This window comes from Terrapene carolina, unplaced genomic scaffold (genome assembly GCF_002925995.2).
Source record: "Terrapene carolina triunguis isolate 2854851 unplaced genomic scaffold, T_m_triunguis-2.0 Scaffold95, whole genome shotgun sequence".
Classification (NCBI taxonomy): Eukaryota; Metazoa; Chordata; order Testudines; family Emydidae; genus Terrapene; species Terrapene triunguis.
In genome coordinates this window covers 26,983,136-27,001,882 of record NW_020664446.1, presented here as the reverse complement: position 1 = coordinate 27,001,882, position 18,747 = coordinate 26,983,136, and the positions used below count along the sequence as shown (strand labels likewise).

Below are 18,747 nucleotides of genomic sequence, written 5' to 3'. Positions count from 1 at the left end.
CTAAGGATGGTCGCAAGACCAATCTTCAAGGAACTCCACTAGTAACCTCTTTCCAGTCTGATAATTCACCTTTTAGCACAACCCATTGCCTTCTCTCCTTTAGCCAATTCCTTATCCACCTTACAATTACATATTGATTCCCATCTTCCCTAACTGAACAAATAATTTCCCATATGGTACCATGTCAAATGCTTTAATGAAGTTCAAGTATATTTGATCTATTGCAATTTCCTTATCTAAAAAAATCAGTGTTTTCTCAAAGAAGGAAATCAGGTTAGCCTGGCATTATCTACCTTTGGCAAACCCATGTTGAATTGCATCCCTTTTACCACTTACCTCTATGATTTAATTATTCTTTCCTTCACAATTTGTTCTAAAAGCTTGCACACCGCAGACTAACAGGTCTGTAACTGCCCAGATCACAGACAGACAGATTTATTAAAGATTGTTGCTACAGACCAGCAATCTCTTGAGTCAGTTCTTTCAGTATTCTGGGATGGAAATGATCTGTTCCCCTTGATCTGAGCACATTATGCTCTTTTCTTCCATCTCAGATGTGATCATTTTGATTTCTAGACACTCATTTACACCAACCGTACTGCCTTAATGCACATGTACCATATTAGCATCTTTACTGAAAACCGAGGCAAAGCATTCATTTATAGTTTTTGAACCACATCTAGATTATCTTTAATCTCCTTCCCAGCCACAGTACATGGCAGCCCAACCCCACCCTTCCTTAATCTCTTTTTATTTATATAACTAAAAATATATTAAATGTAGGAATAGAAATGCTGAGAATAAATACCTTTTCTACAAGTTCTTGATTTCTTCTATATAATGCTTGCTTCTCCTCAATCCACTTCATGTCCTTAAAATATAAATGATTAATATTATAGGAGAAACTGACAGTGCTGCCATAGTATATGATCATGTAATTAAAGACTGTATCATAATGCATACACAGAAGTGGGCTGAATTAAAATTTAACAGACAACCTTAATTCTGACATTTCCTTACTTTTTTGAGTGCTTGACTTTGCATCTTAAAGTTCTTTTAACATAGTATTTTGTTTTTTTAAATGTAATTGGAATATAAATACTCCAATTTAACAAAAATAAACATGAAAAATCCTGTCAGTCAATGAAATGAATGATGATTGCAATAAAAGTGAGATGTTAGGCACCTCCATTACAACAATTTAATAAACAGATAATAGCAATTATTGTATTTTGATTTCCATGCTTCCCAAGATTAACAAAGATAAAATAATTCATCCATCTAAAAAATAAGATTTATTAGATTGAAATGGGGGGAAAACAATTGGAACATAAGTTGCTCACTGAGATCACTGATGCTTTGGGCTGAGCTGGCAAGCAAGTGATCACATAGTTAAAGTTTGTAAATCCCTTTGGAAAGTGCTATGTGAGTGATTAATAATAATAATAAATATCTTCACAATTATTCTCTGAAGACACCATATATAGAGCATGTTTTGAACAATCAATTTTTCACTCTGCTGAAAATAGAAATCAAAATGTCTTTTTCCTACAAAATTCAGTTCTGTGTAATGAATTCATTCCATCTCTTGAAGACGTTTGTAACTGAATGATAATGATGGAGGACCCACTATATTCCATCACTTTTAAGATCTAGGGGGACCCTCCTCTGGCCCTTCCTGAAGGGGTGGGGGCTATTGAATAGAGAGCTACTATGGAAATTCTACTCCTAGGCTGGTGTAGTCAGTTCTCTTTTCCCTTCCCTGTCGGAAGGCATGGCAGTAGTTTGCTGAGTCCTCCAATTTTGGAAGATCCAGCAGAAACATTTACAGGGAGAAATGCAGGCAGATAGGATTCCAAAAGCTGAACAGCAGGGGGAGAAAATGGGGAGTGGGTAATTTATCTTTTTTCCCATAGGCACCTTTTAAAGGGCCAGAACATGGAGAACCTATTCTCATTGGGTAGTCCACATGGAGGAGAATCACACACTAAAGGTGTGCCAGGATATTGATGAGGGAGCTTTAGGGGGTGGAATTTCCAGTTTATTGAAGGTTTCTCCAGGTTATTTCATATGGAGAGGGGTTTAAAACCTGTGAAAGCTCCAGGGATGTAAGAAGGGAATAAAGGCTGTAAAAGCCAAACCTGAGCTGATAAAAGAACTTCTGAAAAAATTGTATATTGATTTTTAATGTGACTTTTAGGACTCTCACTTATTTAGCCATTTGCTGATAAAAGAAAATTCAGCTAAGAACAAACAGACGTATTTCACCTTTCGGGTCACATTTACCCCCACATTCTGTAGATGTCACCCATTTCAACTGGGACCAAAAATAGAATTTTACACAGAATTATAATAATATTTAGTGCTCAAAGTATGTTGCACTTTTCATTTTCAAAGTGCCACACAAACATTGGACCAGGTCACAGCTGGTGCAGGGAGGAAGGCAGCCAGCACACCCCCACCTAAACGCCTTTAGGGTTTCCACCAGGAGAGACAACTAGATGACCATGTCAAGGCCCCAGTGGAAATTGAAGTGAAGACATCACCCATCTGCCTTACCCATCCTCCTCTTCAGCCATCACTGACGTGTGGGCACCCTGGTAGAATTGAGGTTGTGGAGCCTATCCCCATGCTACTGTAACACTAGATTAATCAAGCCCATTCTCTAATGAACCCTTGCAATGCCTGTGATCAGGGGCGGCTCCAGGCACCAGCGCAGCAAGCGCGTGCCTGAGGTGGCAAGCCCCGGGGGGCGGCCTGCCGGTTGCCATGAGGGCGGCAGTCAGGCTGCCTTCGGCGACATGCCTGCGGGAGGTCCGCCGGTCCCGCGGTTTTGGCGGCAATTCAGCGGCGGGTACGCCGAAGGCGCGGGACCGGTGGACCTCCCGCAGGCATACTGCTGAAGGCTGCCTGACTGCCAGGCTTGGGGAGGCAAAATACATAGAGCCGTGCCTGCCTGTGATTTATGTAAATATTAGCAGCCTCGTTTTACCAATGGGTAAACAGGTATGGGTTTGAGCCTAAAAATTGCTGGGCAGCTTCAAGTAAAAGTAGAACAGCCTCAGCTCACATTGAAATCAAATGATTTGCCATATTCTGACTCAGATGCTCCTGGCTTCTACTTCCATTAATAGTCCACTAGATTTTTCTCCCCTTTTTGAGGTTTTAAAAAGAAAGTTGTGAAAAATAATTTTGTGTATCATCTTCTGGATTGGAAATGTAAATAACTAATGTGCTATAAAGGCGGCATTTTTTATATTTTCAATGGATCTAGCAATCCATCCAAAGGAAGTATGGGCGTTTGTTATCTGCAAGAATTCTAGATATGAAGATATTTGTATTCTATAAATGCAGGTATATTTTTCACTGCCTATGGATACAAGTGAGTGGAATGTATTTTGAATCCAGCACATCTCCAATTTTAGCTGCCTTTGGGTTCTCTTTTTCACAGCTCAACAGGCAATGGCAACACTAAGCATGCAGATTCTGTACCAGCCTTGGGATTCAAGCTAGTTCAGTAAAAGCCTTAAAAGGAATTTATTGTTATAATGTTCAGATAGAATCCATTGTTAAAATATCTATTGACTTCTTTGGTTCATGGTTGGGGTCGTCATAAACTATTAATTTAACTTGGTATCCAACAGATAGCAAGGCTAGCTGCAAAAATACAAAGCCACTCACACTCTGTAAGAAATGAATTAGAAAGCTCATGATAGCATGTTCCATTTCTATTTTAGGGATGTTACCTTTGAGGTTATTGGCTAATATTAGTTATGTAAACATTTACAGATGCCAAGCCTTCAGACATCAACACTGCTGTCAGAAGGGATCAGAACGGCATGCAGAGGCAAGGACATAATTAATAGATTCCAAGGCCAGAAGAGACCATTATGATTATATAGTCTGACCTTCTGTATAACACAGGCCAGAGAACTTTCTCACAATAATTCCTAGAGCAGAGATTTTAGAAAAACATCCAACGTTGATTTAAAAATAGGTCAGTGATGGAGAATCCACCATGACTAAGGCTATGATTTAGTCACGGGTATTTTTAGTAAAAGTCATGGACAGGTCACGGGCAATGGCCAAAAATTCATGGCTTGTGACCTGTCCATGATTTATATTATAAATACCCCTAAGTCTTGGGGGGGGCGCTGCTGGGGGGTGCTCTGGGGGCCACTGCTAAGGAGGAGCTGGAGGATCCGCTGCTGGGGAGGAGTCCCCGGGGGGCTGCTGATGGGAGGGGGAACGAGGCTAGCGGCAACAGCTGCTGGGAGCTGTCGAGGCTCTGGCCGCCCAGGGAACACTGCCAGGGGCCGCCAACAGCAACTGCTCCAGCCGCCCCAAGGACCGCTGCTCGGGCAGTCCCCAGGGCCAGCCACACCAGCCGCTGCTAGCCCCAGGGCTGCTCCAGCAGCGGCTAGTGTGGCTGTTGCCAGAGCCACCTGAGCAGCTGGTCCTGGAGCCAGCTGCTTGGGCGGCCCTGGGGTCAGCCGCACTGGCCGCTGCAGAAGTCATGGAGGTCGCGGAAAGTCATGGAATCCGAGACTTCCGCAACCCTCCATGACAAACACAGAGCCCTAACCATGACCCTGGCTAAATTGCTTCAATGATTAATTACCCTTACTCTTAAAAATGTATGCTTTATTTCCAGTCTGAATTTATCTAGCTTCAGCTTCCAGCCATTGGATTGTGTTATACATCCCAGGATCGCATCAGCTCTTTTGGCCACAGAGTCACACTGGGAACTCATGTTCAGCTGATTATCCACCATGACCCCCAAATCTTTTTCAGAGTCACTGTTTCCCAGGATAGAGCCCCCATTCTATAAGTATGGGCTACATGCTTTGTTTCTAGATGTATACATTTACATTTAGCCATATTAAAATGCAAGCACTCTGTATCAGTGACCTGTCATGTCCTCTTCATTATTTACCACTTCCTTTATTTTCGTGTCATCTGCAAACTTGATCAGTGATGATTTAATATTTTCTTCCGAGTCATTGATAAAAATGTTAAATAGCATAGGGCCAAGAACCTATCCCTGCAGGACTCCTTGGAGAAACCCCTGCTCGATGAAAATTCCCCATTTACAATTACATTTTGAGACCTATCACTTACCCAGTTTTTAACTCATTTAACATGTGTATGATGGGGTTTACAAACTCCACACTAAGGCAGAGACAGGGTAAGGGCTGGAGCAGTAGTGGGCCATGTAGTCCCCACCCTCAGGCACTGCCCAGCATGCTCCTGGGAGAAGACCAGGACCCCCAGGCAGGGGGTGAGAAGGGTGGGAAGAAAGAAGCCATTTCCTGGAGGAGCACCACTCTACAGTAACAGAAGAGGAAGCTTCTATTGAGGGGCCTGCTGACCACCCAAACGTCCCCGCTAAACACTGACAGAAGGACTGGAGTTAGAGGCCCAGACCAATAGGCCTGCTGACGAAACAAATCATCCCATAACAGTATGTCCTGTTAATTTTATACCATTCTTATTTTTTAAACAAAATGTCATGTAGTACCAGGTCAAATGTCTTAGTAAAGTCTAAGTATATTATGTCAACACTGTATCAATCAAACTTGTAATCTCATCAAAAAAAGATATCAAGTTAGTTTGACAGGATCTAGCCCATAAACCCAAGTTGATTTGTGTTAATTACATTACCCTCCTTTAATTCTTTCTTAATCAAGTCCCGTATTAGCTGCTCCTTTACCTTGCCAGGAATCAGTCAGGCTGACAGACCTATAATTACCCAAGTCATCCTGTTTACCCCTTACCCCTTAGCTGTCTTCCAGTTTTCCGGAACTTCCACAGTGCACCAAGACTTATTGAAAATCAGCATTAACAGTCCAGGGAGTTACTCAGCCAGCCCTTTTTAAACTCTATCTGGACCTGCTCATTTAATAATGCAGAATAGGCCAGGCACTAGAATGTCAACAATCAATGGAAATAATATTAGACCCAAGCCCAAGCATCGTGGAGGGTGTGGCAGGATGAAATCACCAGGCTAGACTAAAGATAGTAAGTACAGAACCTCCCCTTAAATAAGTCAATCATGCAAGGCCAGACATTCAGCAGCTATTCAAGAAGTGAAAATTGTTTAAGTGTACCCATTGGCAAATCAAAGAGAGAAATAACACATTTTAAAACATGTTTTGACTCTACATTAAAGTCCCATTAAAGTCAATGGCAATATTAAGACTGATTTCAATGAGAGCTTGATGAAATCCTAGAAGAAGAATATGCAAATCATTTGGGGGTAAATTTTCAAGAGGGAACTTTGTGTATATAAAATAAAATTGTATGTTAATTTACTCTTTTTGTAAAAGCTACTTAATTGATTATTTGAACTGAAAACACAGACATTTTGTGCAATTAACTAGACATAGTTGCACAATAGGCATTCTAAATCAGCTCCATTGCATGAACAAATTCATGTAAGATTTTGAAAAAAAAAAAGAGAAAAAGCTTTTGCACACTAATGGTCATCTCTTTGCTTGATAATGCACGTAGTCTGTACCAACATGTGTGCTCACTGCTCCTGTTAAACAGCCTAGGAACTGCTTTTCTAATGTAATATCCACTTTTCTCCTTCATTTAACAAAACAACAATCTCTGCAGAGAAAACCATTAGAGGCAAAAGCGTATTTTTACTCATGTTAAGTTAGAACATTACTTTGCATTGAAGTGAACATTTTTCCTTCAAATGTCTTCTGAATTTTTTTTCACAGTCATTGTGCATGCTGGTAATCTGGTAGATGTAAAATCTCTAAAATACTTATTTTTTGAAATGATGAGTTTAAAACATGGACTATTTTCCTGTATTCCTTATTGCCAAGATATAATCTGGACTTTGCTACAGGACTTTTTCAGTACATATAACAAACACATTTTCAAATAGATATCAGAACCAAATCTATCCCTCAGTAGTTTGCTTTGTAAGAGATAAAGGATAAAAGCAGTAGAGAGTGCTTTAAAATAAATCATATTTAATAGTTCTTGGTGGGACTCAAGTGGTATTCAGCCCCTGTGCTGGTCTGCTGCTCAGGGGTGAATTTTACCCTGTGTGCTTAGTTGTAAGTTTACCTGTGCACTTTCCCATAAATACCTTTTAAAATAAAAATAAACAGTTATAAAAATAAATTTGGACCCATAATTATATGACTGATTATGCTGCCTGAGGACTTCAGAATGGAGCCCTCAGTTAGGTGCACAACAGTTTCCTTGCTTTTAAGCACCACCAGTGACATTGAATGCACATGCTAGTTCTACTGCCCACGCAGCTCCATGGTTAAATGCTAGAATGTTCCATATATGCTATGTATCTCTTCTGAAATTTTACCTATCTATTTTAGGCACTTATATAGCCCCCATTACTGTAGTATCTGAGCGCCTCACAACAGCTCTGTGAGGTAGAGAAGTGCTATTATCCCCATGTTACTGATGGGGACCTGAAGAACGAAGGGCCAGATTTTTAAAGATACTTAGGTTACTAAAAACAGAGATAGGTACCTAATAGGATTTTCAAAGGCAAGTAGGTGCCACTAGATGCCTGTCTGAATCTTTAGGTACTTAAATACCTGGCCCTAACCAACTTGCTCAAAGTCACATAGGAAGTCTGTGGCAAAGTAGGAACTGACCCAGGGTCTCTAGACTAATGTTCTAGCTACTGGACCATCTTTCTGCTTCTTATCTCTGAATGATGTATATCTGAATGTTGTAGAGTTTGTCTTGTGTATGAGACTAAAATATTTTTAAAATTCCGAGCAAAGAAGTTGTTCTTCATGGTTATAAAAATGAGGTTTGACAAATAATCCTTAAAATATAATTTCTTCAATGAACTTTGCTTCTTTTTCTCTTCATGAACTGTCCAGTAATACATGGCAATTTTCTCAAAATGTATTAATTATTCAAAGTTCTTTGCCAAATATCTTTGTGAATTATTCTCGTTCTATCTAGGGATTGCTCATTTATTGTGAATATTCAATATCAAAATGCAAGCTCAGTAGGTTTGATTAGGCACTTATGGACCAGATACTCATATAGGTAAGTAAATCTGTGTAGTTTTATTGACTTCAATAGAGATATGCAGATTTACACCAACTGAGAGTCTAGCCCCCAGGTAACACAGTGTATTCCATGCGTGGATGAGCATAACTCTTTGATTCAGGTTTTTAGTGTATAATTTTCACATTCGCAAATTTAAAGTTCTCTTTATGCAAATGAATGTACATTCACACATTTTTCTTTCAGTATTCACTCAGCCCTAGATAGCATGGATTTAATGGTCAGTTCTAATGAATTATTCAACTCATTTGTTGAATAATGTGATATTAATCTCTCCTAATCCAATGGTACACAGTTTGAAGGGGAATTCCATAATTATGCAAGGGCAGTTAAATGGATTTAAGAGTGTCAATAACGACACATAACTGCTGCTTGATAGATGTGTTTTGTAATTAATAAAGGGCCAAATATTTTAGGAAGTATTATCAAAGTGATAATATTTGATATATATATATATATATATATATATATAAAAAACTGAACTACACTACTGTCTTTTATCATATATGACAAACTTTATAATGTGAGTATATTTTTCTTTTGCAGAAAATTTACAGAACAGCTAGTTATCGTTAGAGACTGCAGTAATGAATATTTTTCTCAGAGTACATTACCTGTCCCTGCTCAGCAAGTGCCTTTTCTAGGTCCTCTATTTGAGCTTGTGATCTGTGTATTTCTGCTTGGAGCTGCTCACGCGTCTGTAGGATGTGAGAAAAGATACATCAAACTTTCTCTAAAAGCCAAAATGCTAATGTAGATACATCAAACACTTAAAATATATCAAATACTTATTAAAGACATTTGGGGGAATTAATTTGCAGTGAAGTACTTATGACAGGGCCAATCATTAAAAATTTTAAAAGGAAAACTTATATGATGGGATAGCAATTTTAAGATACAATTTAAGATTAAAATGAACATCATCCAGTTAACTAGCCACTTAAACAGCAAAAGATTAATTGCTTCTTACATTAGAATATTTGTTACACTCTTTGTTCATAGATCAGAAGAGTTTTGCCCGTATCCAGTTCTATCAAAACAGGATGTTTAAAAAAGCAAATGGAGTAACAGAGATTTGTCTTCCCATAAGAATGGGAGGAAAGATACATTAATAGGCTGAGGGGCATGCTTGATTTCTACCTGTATTTTTGTAGTTTTAAACTGATTTAAAAGAGACCAACAAATATGATGGCACAAATTGTCAAAAGCAGCCTCTACCTTTATGACCATAATTTTGAGTACACAAATGTTTAACTGTACTATACGTAGATTTCAATCACAAAGGCTAATGGAAAGCTAGTTCACAGTCCAACACCTTTCTGTAAATGTGATGTATATATTTTATGGAGAATAAAGCTAATTCTAATTCTTAACTATCTTTATACATAAAATATGGATGTATGGGTGTGACATACCAGGGTACAATCCAGGCTAATGAGTAGCTGCGTGATCCCTTTCAAAACGTAAATCACGCCCTGCTATGTCTCTGTGTGTGTGTGTTGCAACCAGCCAGCCACACCTTGGCTCTTACCTGCCTTGGTTATGCTACAGAGTGACCCCAACACACACCTCAGTCCTGGATTTTGCCCCAGAAACATATTTCCTGTACCACCCAGCCCTCTCCTGGACAGTAATAATATATTTAGTCCATTATTCCTTTAAGGGAAAAATACACACACAATTTGTTACCACAACTGGAGTTACACAGATACCAACTTGAACATACTGGATTAGATAAAACAAGTTTATTAACTACAAAGAGATAGATTTTAAATAAGAAATGAGGCATCAAAGTCAGAAATGATTACAAGAAAAATAAAGATAAAACACTTACTGAAGCCTAACTTAACAAACTACATTAGATTCAAAGCAAAAGTTCTCTCGCCACACACTGTCAGCAGTCTTACTGACCAAACTCTTTAGGTCAGATCCCCTCCCCCAAAATCCAACAGCTGCTTCCTTTGTCTCTTCAAGCGCAGTGAATGTGATGGGCAGGGAGAGAGAGAGGGATATCTTGTGTGATTGTCCCTTCTTTTTTATAGTTTCAGTCCCCCTCTTGAAAAACATTTCCAACTGAGACCCAGGAGACAAAGAGTCTACGTGGAAGAATATTCCCGGATGGCTTTTTTCACCTCTTAGAACTTCCTTTGATTTCCCTTCCTGCTTGATGACTCTGTTTACTGCTGAAATGCAAATTAAGGCAAGCACACATTCCTTCCTTTGTTTAGGACAGACCTGACTTCTGCCTGGCCAGGGCTATGGCATTTGGAACATGTATTAATTAATAACATCATACCGGGGAATCTTATAACTTCACATACAATGTTGCCACACATATTTTACCAGAACAATCTTGACCAGCAAATTATAAGTTTTCAAATGATACCTTACAAGCCATATTTTGTACAATTACAATAGTGTATATGGTATGAATACAGGGGTGTATTCTACCACAATGGCATTCTATTCTATTCTATATAGATTTTTATACTGTGCTCATCACCATAGTATCTGAGCGCTTGCAGTAGTGCCTTAAGCAACATGACTACACATCTGTCACATTATTTGTTCTCTCATCCTCTTTCCAGGGGAAAAAGCATACGTAGTTGAGTGTCTTCTTTTGGTAGGTGTGTCTTTTTTAATAGATCCATTGCTGTGTTTATATTAGAGAAGGCAAGACCAAAGAAATGCTTTTTGTACTTGAAATGGAAAGAGGCGAGGATTGTGACAGTCCTTAGTTTTGAGGGGAGTTCATTACACAATCTTGGACTGCCCCCAGAAAAAGTTCAGTCTCCTGCAGAGGTGAGAGTGAGCTTTACTCTTATTGTTGAGAATTCCATTGTGTCTGAGGAGTGAAGCTGTTGACCACATTCTTTGTCTTGGAGCTTTAGATGATCTTTTAGATACTCTGGGTCCATACCAGTGAGTGCTTTGAAGATAAGGACTGAAACCCTAGTCTATGGGAAGCCAAGGTAGGGAGCAGAACACAGATTTGATATGTTCTTGGTAGCCTGTATTGCTCAAAAGATGCACTACAACATTCTGAACTATTTGGAGTTTCCTAAATACTGAAGGCTTCATGCGCAGTTTATATTGTATTGCTGAAATCCATCTGAGAGGTGACAAATTCATGTATAACTGAGACCAGGTCTTCGTCCACCAGGAGGGGACAGAGTTTCCTAGTCAAGCAGAGATGGTAGAAAGCATTACTTGCAAATGCTGATATGTGAGAGCTCGGTGTCAGTGAGGAATCCAAGAATATTCCTAGACTATGGACTGAATTGACCAATTGTGGGTGTGTATCTTCAACCAAAGGAGACTGCTTTGTGGTTGCAAGCTCTTCAAAATACTTCACTTTGCCTATCAGCATCTCCTCTCTCTTGCTTGGGTTCAGCTTCAAGCAGCTGTACTTTATCCAAGTGCTGATCTCATCCAAGCACTGGGCCATCTTGGTGGTAGTGGTCATATGTGGTGAAGGATAGACAGAATTGTGTATCCTCTGCATATTGCCGACACTTGAGTCTTTGTGCCATCTGACCAGTTCACCTAATGGTTGCATGCAGATGTTGAGAAAGACTGGAGAGAGAATTGATCATTGTGGAACTCCACAAGTGCGGGATTTAGCAGTGGAGCTGCAGTTTCCCATCACTATTTGTTAGCACCATCCTTCCAGGAAGGACACAACCCATTTTAGTACATTACCTTGGATCCCTATCACCTCTCTTAGGTGAGACAACGGACTCTCATGGTCAACAGTGTAGAATGCTGCAGAGAGGTCCAGCAGGATGACAATGCATATCTGTCCTCTAACCATTGACAAGAGGAAATCATCCATCAGTGCCACTAAAATGGTTTCAGTTCTGTGTCCTGGCCTGAATCCAGATTGTGCCAAGTCTAGAACATTAGTTTTAATTAGATGAGCTTGTAGTTGGCTTTTTGCTAGCTTCTCAACATACATGAAGGCAACTCTTTTGTTTATTCCTGCACTCAGTTTGGTTGAGAATATATATTTTCAGAGTAAGTGAATTTTAGAGCATATGTAGATTTAAAAACTATAAACAAACACATCTGAAAACAAAATGATCCAAATTCAACTCCTCCTCTGCTTTCATGCCAAGACCTGAGTTCAGGGTTCACTTCTTCCTACTCAGCTGATGTCTCCACTAACAGTTAAAAAATAAAGCAAGGACTATTGCTGCTTACACTAAATACTAGCATTGCCATCAGGTCTTGCAGGCACAACAGAGAACCCAGAACTGAAATACTGGTTGGCAAAAAGTTTTTCAGTTTATGTTTTAAAGAAAAGTTGCCCATTTTACTTGGAACAGAATTCTGGAAAGCACTTATCTCCATGGATATTGTACTGCTTCTTCCCAAGGCAATAGCAAAATTACCCAAGTATAAACTGAGAATATATTGTTTAACTGGAACAGAATCTGTGTTAAAAAAAGTTTACCATTAAGAGGAACTCAATTGTAAAGCCATTGAGGGTTGTCATTGTACCCTCAACCTCTACTTCAGACAAGGTACCTTTTGGATCAGGTGATTGCTCTGATGAGAACAAGGGTAGATTGGTGGCCTATAAATGTGTTTGGGCAGGTTGCAGACAGCAGTAGCAGCATGAGGAAAAGACCAGTTCTGCTCCTTTTGCACCTGACACCCCAGGAAGCTTTTCCCACCTATAAATCCACCTGGGCAGGTAGTTAGCCAGTTAACATCGAAATCTTATAATTATATTTTGTTGTCAGTATAAATTGCCTTATTTAATTGTTTGCATTATCTGGGTGAACTTTCCTTCTTGTTTGTTTTGAACTGGGAAACATTGAATTATTTCATGTTTGTAATTGCTTCTTGTTTCACCATCACTTTCTTAATGTTTGCAACTTCTACCATGTCAGAGCAGATAGCAGGCAAGCCTTAAAGAAGAGTAATTTCTAAAACTGTTTCACAGATCAAATAGAGTGAGACAATACCTATCTCTCAATCTGGCTATCTGAGAGACAAGGGATTAGTCTACTTGCAAGAACATTAGAGAAACCCAGCAGTGTAGGCTGCTGTGGAGTTACCTACACATTACTTTAAGTTATTCAGTGGAAATGAAACATTAGCTAGATGACCAGGTCTGGAAAGCCAAAATATTGATTCAATCTTAGAACTCAAGCAGGGGAACGTGTTTCATGTTTAATTTGTCTCAAGGGATTGCCTATGGGTTGGGAATGCAATCAGACTACCACACTGCTGTAGGAAATATTCATGGTTGTACTAATATTTGAAACTTTTTATAATTTTAATAAAGTTGTTGCTAATGTGGCCATTTTACCCTAAGACTGTGTTGGATTCTCCTGGAACAATGTGCTTATGAAAAGTGAAAGTGACTGATCCATCACTTACATAATAGATTTAGGGCCAAATTGAGAGCTTGTAGGCACACCTCCATCAATGAGATTGCATAGAGTGGAGGTCAGGACAGAATTAATATGTACATATTTTGTTCTTTGTCCAAACCGGATATATTCTAATCCTTTCCATCAATTTTCAAATAGTAAAATTAAATGTGACTGTATTATTTAATTGTCCTTCCAGCACTTTATAATGTATAATTTATTCATATTACAGAACATATATGTATTTATAATGTAAATTAAAGCAAGATAATTAGATAGCTGCAACTGCCTTTCTAAGGGGACATTGGAGGAAGATAGGAAGGCACAATGGAATAGTGCAATTCAATTAAGAAAATGAATCTCGTTTTGAACTATAAGCCTTTTAAAAACGTTATTCAGAATCAAGTAATCTCAGTAAATCCAGGTTTGAATTTTGGGCATTAACTATTTACGAATATTGGTAATAGATTTTTACTGACGGGGAGCTTAATTTTCCATAAAATATTCTGCTTGACACTCTTGTAAGCTGATCAGTGGTATAAAAATATAAATGCATTAGCCATGGTTTCTTCAGCAATCAGCACTTCAGTGTAAGAGAATGGAAATCTGACTGCTTTTAGAGACCATAAATTACAACACTGCATTTGAGATAGCAGTGTAGACGCATTAGTTATTCACAGCAGACAATATTATGGACAGACCCTACCATGAGGAATATCAAACAGGTATTAAAGGAGGATTAAAGGAAAATAAAGGGGGGCGGGGGGGAGAGAAGCCTCCTGAAAAATGTTGAAACCCAGTTTAACTCTTTTTCAACTACTGCTAACATACAATTGTCTGTGCAGTACACCCTGACATCCTGGTCAAATTCCAATCTGAGTAATTACTTTCATTCAATCTACAGTATATCTGCAATTTTATTTGGAAGGTCATTTTCACTTCCTCTCCTAAACTTCTGTATACTGTTGCTGTGTTTTGGCCCAGAAATGGTTGGTGGCAAAATCTCTAAGTTTAGCCTGTGTATTACTTTATCCAAAAGCACTTTGGAACCTATCATCATGAAAGGTGCTTTATAAACCTATGATTATATCATATATACATGCATATTAAACTACTACAGACCAGATCCTCAGCTGGTGTAAATTGACATAGCTTCTTGACCTTCAATGGCACTACCCCGATTTACACCAGCCAAAGATCTGGCCTATTAGTTATCACAACAACCTGAGCAAGTAAAATTAGAAAAATGTACATCATTGCAATCCTTTATTTTCATGTAATATAAGCCATTTAGACCTTAACTTCTCGTTCTGCATCCAATGTTCCTCCGACCTGTTCTTGCAACAAAGCGTATGCTCGTTGCAAAGCCTGATATTCCATTGTCAACTGCCGAAATCTCAGTTCTGTTTCTTCTTTGGCCATGCCCTGAAATGGAAAAAAAAAAAAGGATTCTTCCAAAACTGAAAGTAAAGAAAGCCTCACAGAAACCTATATTATTTTCTCTGAAGAAGGAAGTTGGTGGCATTAGAGCCAATAATTTATAGTACTTTTAAAATACAAGTTAGCAAGTGCTGTTCATAAGGTCTTGTTTAAGTGCTCTCTAGTTATTTCAGTCTTTCCAGGAAAATATCACATAGACACACTTCACTGAAATGAAAGATGTGTCTTTCTTTCAGAGTTGGCACTACTTGCCAGCACTGCTGATCACAGCCATTATGAAGAAAAGTTCCTCCTTTTTGCAGAAAGATGCAGAGTATATCATCCATGAAGCACTATGACGGTTGAACTGACCCTCAATCATTGCACCACATACAGTCACCACTGGTGATGTGCCAATGGCATTTCTGAATTAATATATGACATTTGCATTGGTACTATGTTCTTCAAATGAGACAAAGACCAAGGAGTGAATAGTGAATGGATGACCTGATTTTCAGAGACACTGAGCATCCACAACTACCACAGAAGTCAATGGCTACGACTACATTGCAATAAAAAAAAGCCCATGGCACTGAGTCTCAGAGCCGGAGTCAACTGACTTATGCCCACGGGGCTTGGGCTGTGAGGTTAAAAAATACGGTGCAGATGTTTGGAGTTGGGCTGGAGCCCGGGCTCTGAGACCCACCCCCATCATGGAGTTACAGAGCCCAAGCTCCAGCACGAGTCGAACACCTACACTGCAATTTTTAGCCCCACAGTCTGAACCCTGCAAGACTAAGTCAGCTGATCCGGGGCAACCTTGGCTATGCTGCTGGTCTTTTATTTCAGTGTAGATGTACCAAATGAGAGATGTGGATCTTCAGCGCCTCTCGTTGATCTTCTTTACCTATCCTGCTTTAATGCTGTAATACATTAGTATGGTTCATTAATATAATGAATTCGATATGAATGAAATTCACTCTATGCAACAGCCACGGCTATTTTGAAGGCTTATATCCAACTTCAATGGTGCACAGAACTTGAGCCAACTGTCTGCACATGAGTGAATTTCATGCTATAGGAACAGGGAGAAGTATTTGCTCAATGTGTGTATTAAAAATGAATCAACAGATTCATGTTTCTCTCTCTCTCTCTCTCTCTCTCTCTCTCACACACACACACACACACACTCTTAAATTATGTAGCCAGCTATGACACAGATATGAATTATTACACTCCCTTCTTTAGAAATCTGCAATTAAACTGTGAAACATATGGTGAAGGGCTGACTGAAATGATGCAGCTATTAAAGAATCGGATGCTGTAAAAACATAGTTCACTATCATGGGGCTTATTTTTTTCTATAGCAAGTTTCTTGCTGGAGCCTAGAGACAGGTAATGGTACATAGATCTGACATGAGATTCTGAAAACACTCACTGACTTTATCTGAATGTACTTTTGGGAATAGTCTTCAAAATACAGGTGGTATTTGGCCACCGGTGCCTTCCTGCAGTATTTCTTAACAGCTGCCTCTTCTTATTCTGACATCAGAAGCTGCAGAATGGCGAACTCTGTTGAGGGGCTGGTGAAAAGATAGAAGTACTTACAGAGTCTTTCTTCGGCCTTGGCTCACACCATGGATTTGGACAATTCAATTCAATATGGATTCGGGCTGTGCTCTGTACTTAGGCCTGGAATACACCTAAAACTTAGGTTGGCCTAGTTATATTGCTCAAGGCAGTGAAAAATTTCACACCCTATGCAACACAATTAGGTTGACCTAACCTGCACTATAGTCGCAGCTGAGTGGATAGAAAAATTATTTAATCAACTTAGCTACTTCCTCTCGAGAGCGTGAATTTACTACAATTACAAAAAAACTCACCTTCTGTCACGATCATGAGAATGTTACAGTGTTACAGCGGTGTAGCAGCAAAGCTGCAGCTGTGGCACTGTTTTGCTTGTCATGTAGACAAACACTTAGGTCAAAATGTGAAGTCATTGGATAAGATGAATGTTGAGCTCAGTTTATATGTGAAGCTAAATATGCATTCAATCCCAATATGAATCTTCCCAGCCATAAGGTCCGCACAGCCTTTTCAGTATTCCCACCCCTAAAAATCTGCTAACTCCCACACTTTTAGGGATAGGAATTACATAAAGTTTCAGGTTTTTGCCAACAATAGTGGGGTGACTTGCCCCAAAATGATCAGCCTCCATGCATAGGATTAAGCTCATGATCATTTGACTACACCAGATTTTAGTTTTCCAGTCAAAGGGTATATCAATGTGGAGTTCTCCAAAAACAAGGGCAGGATAATTGTCTTAATAATATGATCAACAATTCTGAGTTAGATATAAGAATACACAGGATAAATTTAAGTGTCATTACATATTCTAGATTAATGGAAAATACCTCTTCCAAGTCATCATCAGGAGTGCAAGGAGTTTGATCTGTTCTGTCAGTTTGATACGAGATAGAAGAACCATCAGACTCCAGAGAAGCTTCTTCATCATAGCCAAAAAATGTCTCCACAACCGGCTTCTGACCAAATGACAATGTGTAAGTGCAGATGAACAATGCAAATAAACCTTACAATATGGCATAGCCAGCTGAGCCCCTTGAAATGTCTGAAAAACCCTCTGATTGGTATCTCCAGTAATTCTGAAGCAGAGTTTGTCTTAAACAGAAAATTTGTATTCTAAACTTTGTACTCTGTTTCAGCATACAGTGATATGCTTTTCAAAGTGTGGTTTCCCTCTATTTGTTTTAATGAACTCTCTCAGGGGAAAATGAATTGTTCTCATACAAAATATCAGGAGAGTTTCCAATGTGTTACTTATTTCTAAATACAGAAGTTGCTTCTTTATAAATTTATGTTAAACTTTTTTCAGACCATCCATAATGTTCTAGTAAAACTGTATGTTGCTTTAATTTGCTGAGTGGATTATTTTATTTGTTATTTGGAAGCATGGAGTTCTCTCTTACAAGTATTTTGTCATATTTATTTTATTTAGTTTGCTTCAAATTTTAGGCAGGAGGCAGTTCTTTAGCCACATCATCCATTCCCTGATCCATCTGTATGGATACACACCAGCACATACGTAGCCTCATACAATTAGTCTGGGATTTGTTTGGCCCACAGTAGTTAGGGATAAAACACAAGGGCCACTGCTCTGACTTACACCTTCTGTAACCCCACTGAAGCTTTGATCCTTCACGTAGAGTATAGTTTACTACTAATTCAGCTCCTTGACATTTCACCCTCTCCAACCACTGCACAAGTACATTAATTATCCCTCAGACAGACTCTGTAATTAACATTTCCTTCTTCCAGCTCACTGAGCACTAATTGTAATGCTGCTACTGCTTCTGACCAATAATTTTTGCCCATTTTGCTAAATTTTATAATGAATTAGTTACATCTTACATACATTTTTAGGCACTGTTGTAAAAAAATGAGTTAACTTCAGGATTTTCTAATTCACAGGAGCTGTCTACTCTTTACACAAATTGTCACTTGTTATTGAGTTCCTGAGGGATGCTCACACGATACACAGTACAGTTTACATATTAAAGCACACATATTGAAAAGCAAACAATGTGTAGTTTAAACAGTTCACTTCCTATAGCACATGCATTATATATCACTAATGAATATTACCGACATCAAGGGTGAAATTGGGGGTGAGAAAGGTGATGTTGTTCTTCCATGCTCCACCCACAAAATCAATCCACACATTCTTGTTTTAGATCAGGGCCGCCCAGAGGATTCCGGGGGCCTGGGGTCTTCGACGGCAGGGGGCCCCCGCCGCCGAAGACCTGGCACTTCGGTGGTGGGTCCCAGGGCGGAAGGACCCCCCGCCGCGGGTCTT

General features: G+C 39.2%; 1 protein-coding gene across 1 annotated transcript in view; it reads right to left on the bottom strand.

Annotated features, from left to right (window-relative positions):
• JAKMIP3 (Janus kinase and microtubule interacting protein 3) overlaps positions 1 to 18,747 on the bottom strand; it is a 95,091-nt gene that overhangs the window by 16,435 nt on the left and 59,909 nt on the right. Inside the window, exons 7-10 of the mRNA XM_026651075.1 lie at positions 17,288 to 17,416; positions 14,748 to 14,876; positions 8,682 to 8,765; positions 809 to 871 (exon numbers count right to left, since the gene is read on the bottom strand). Coding sequence (XP_026506860.1) covers positions 809 to 871; positions 8,682 to 8,765; positions 14,748 to 14,876; positions 17,288 to 17,416 — 405 coding nt within the window. The remainder of the gene's footprint in view (positions 1 to 808; positions 872 to 8,681; positions 8,766 to 14,747; positions 14,877 to 17,287; positions 17,417 to 18,747) is intronic.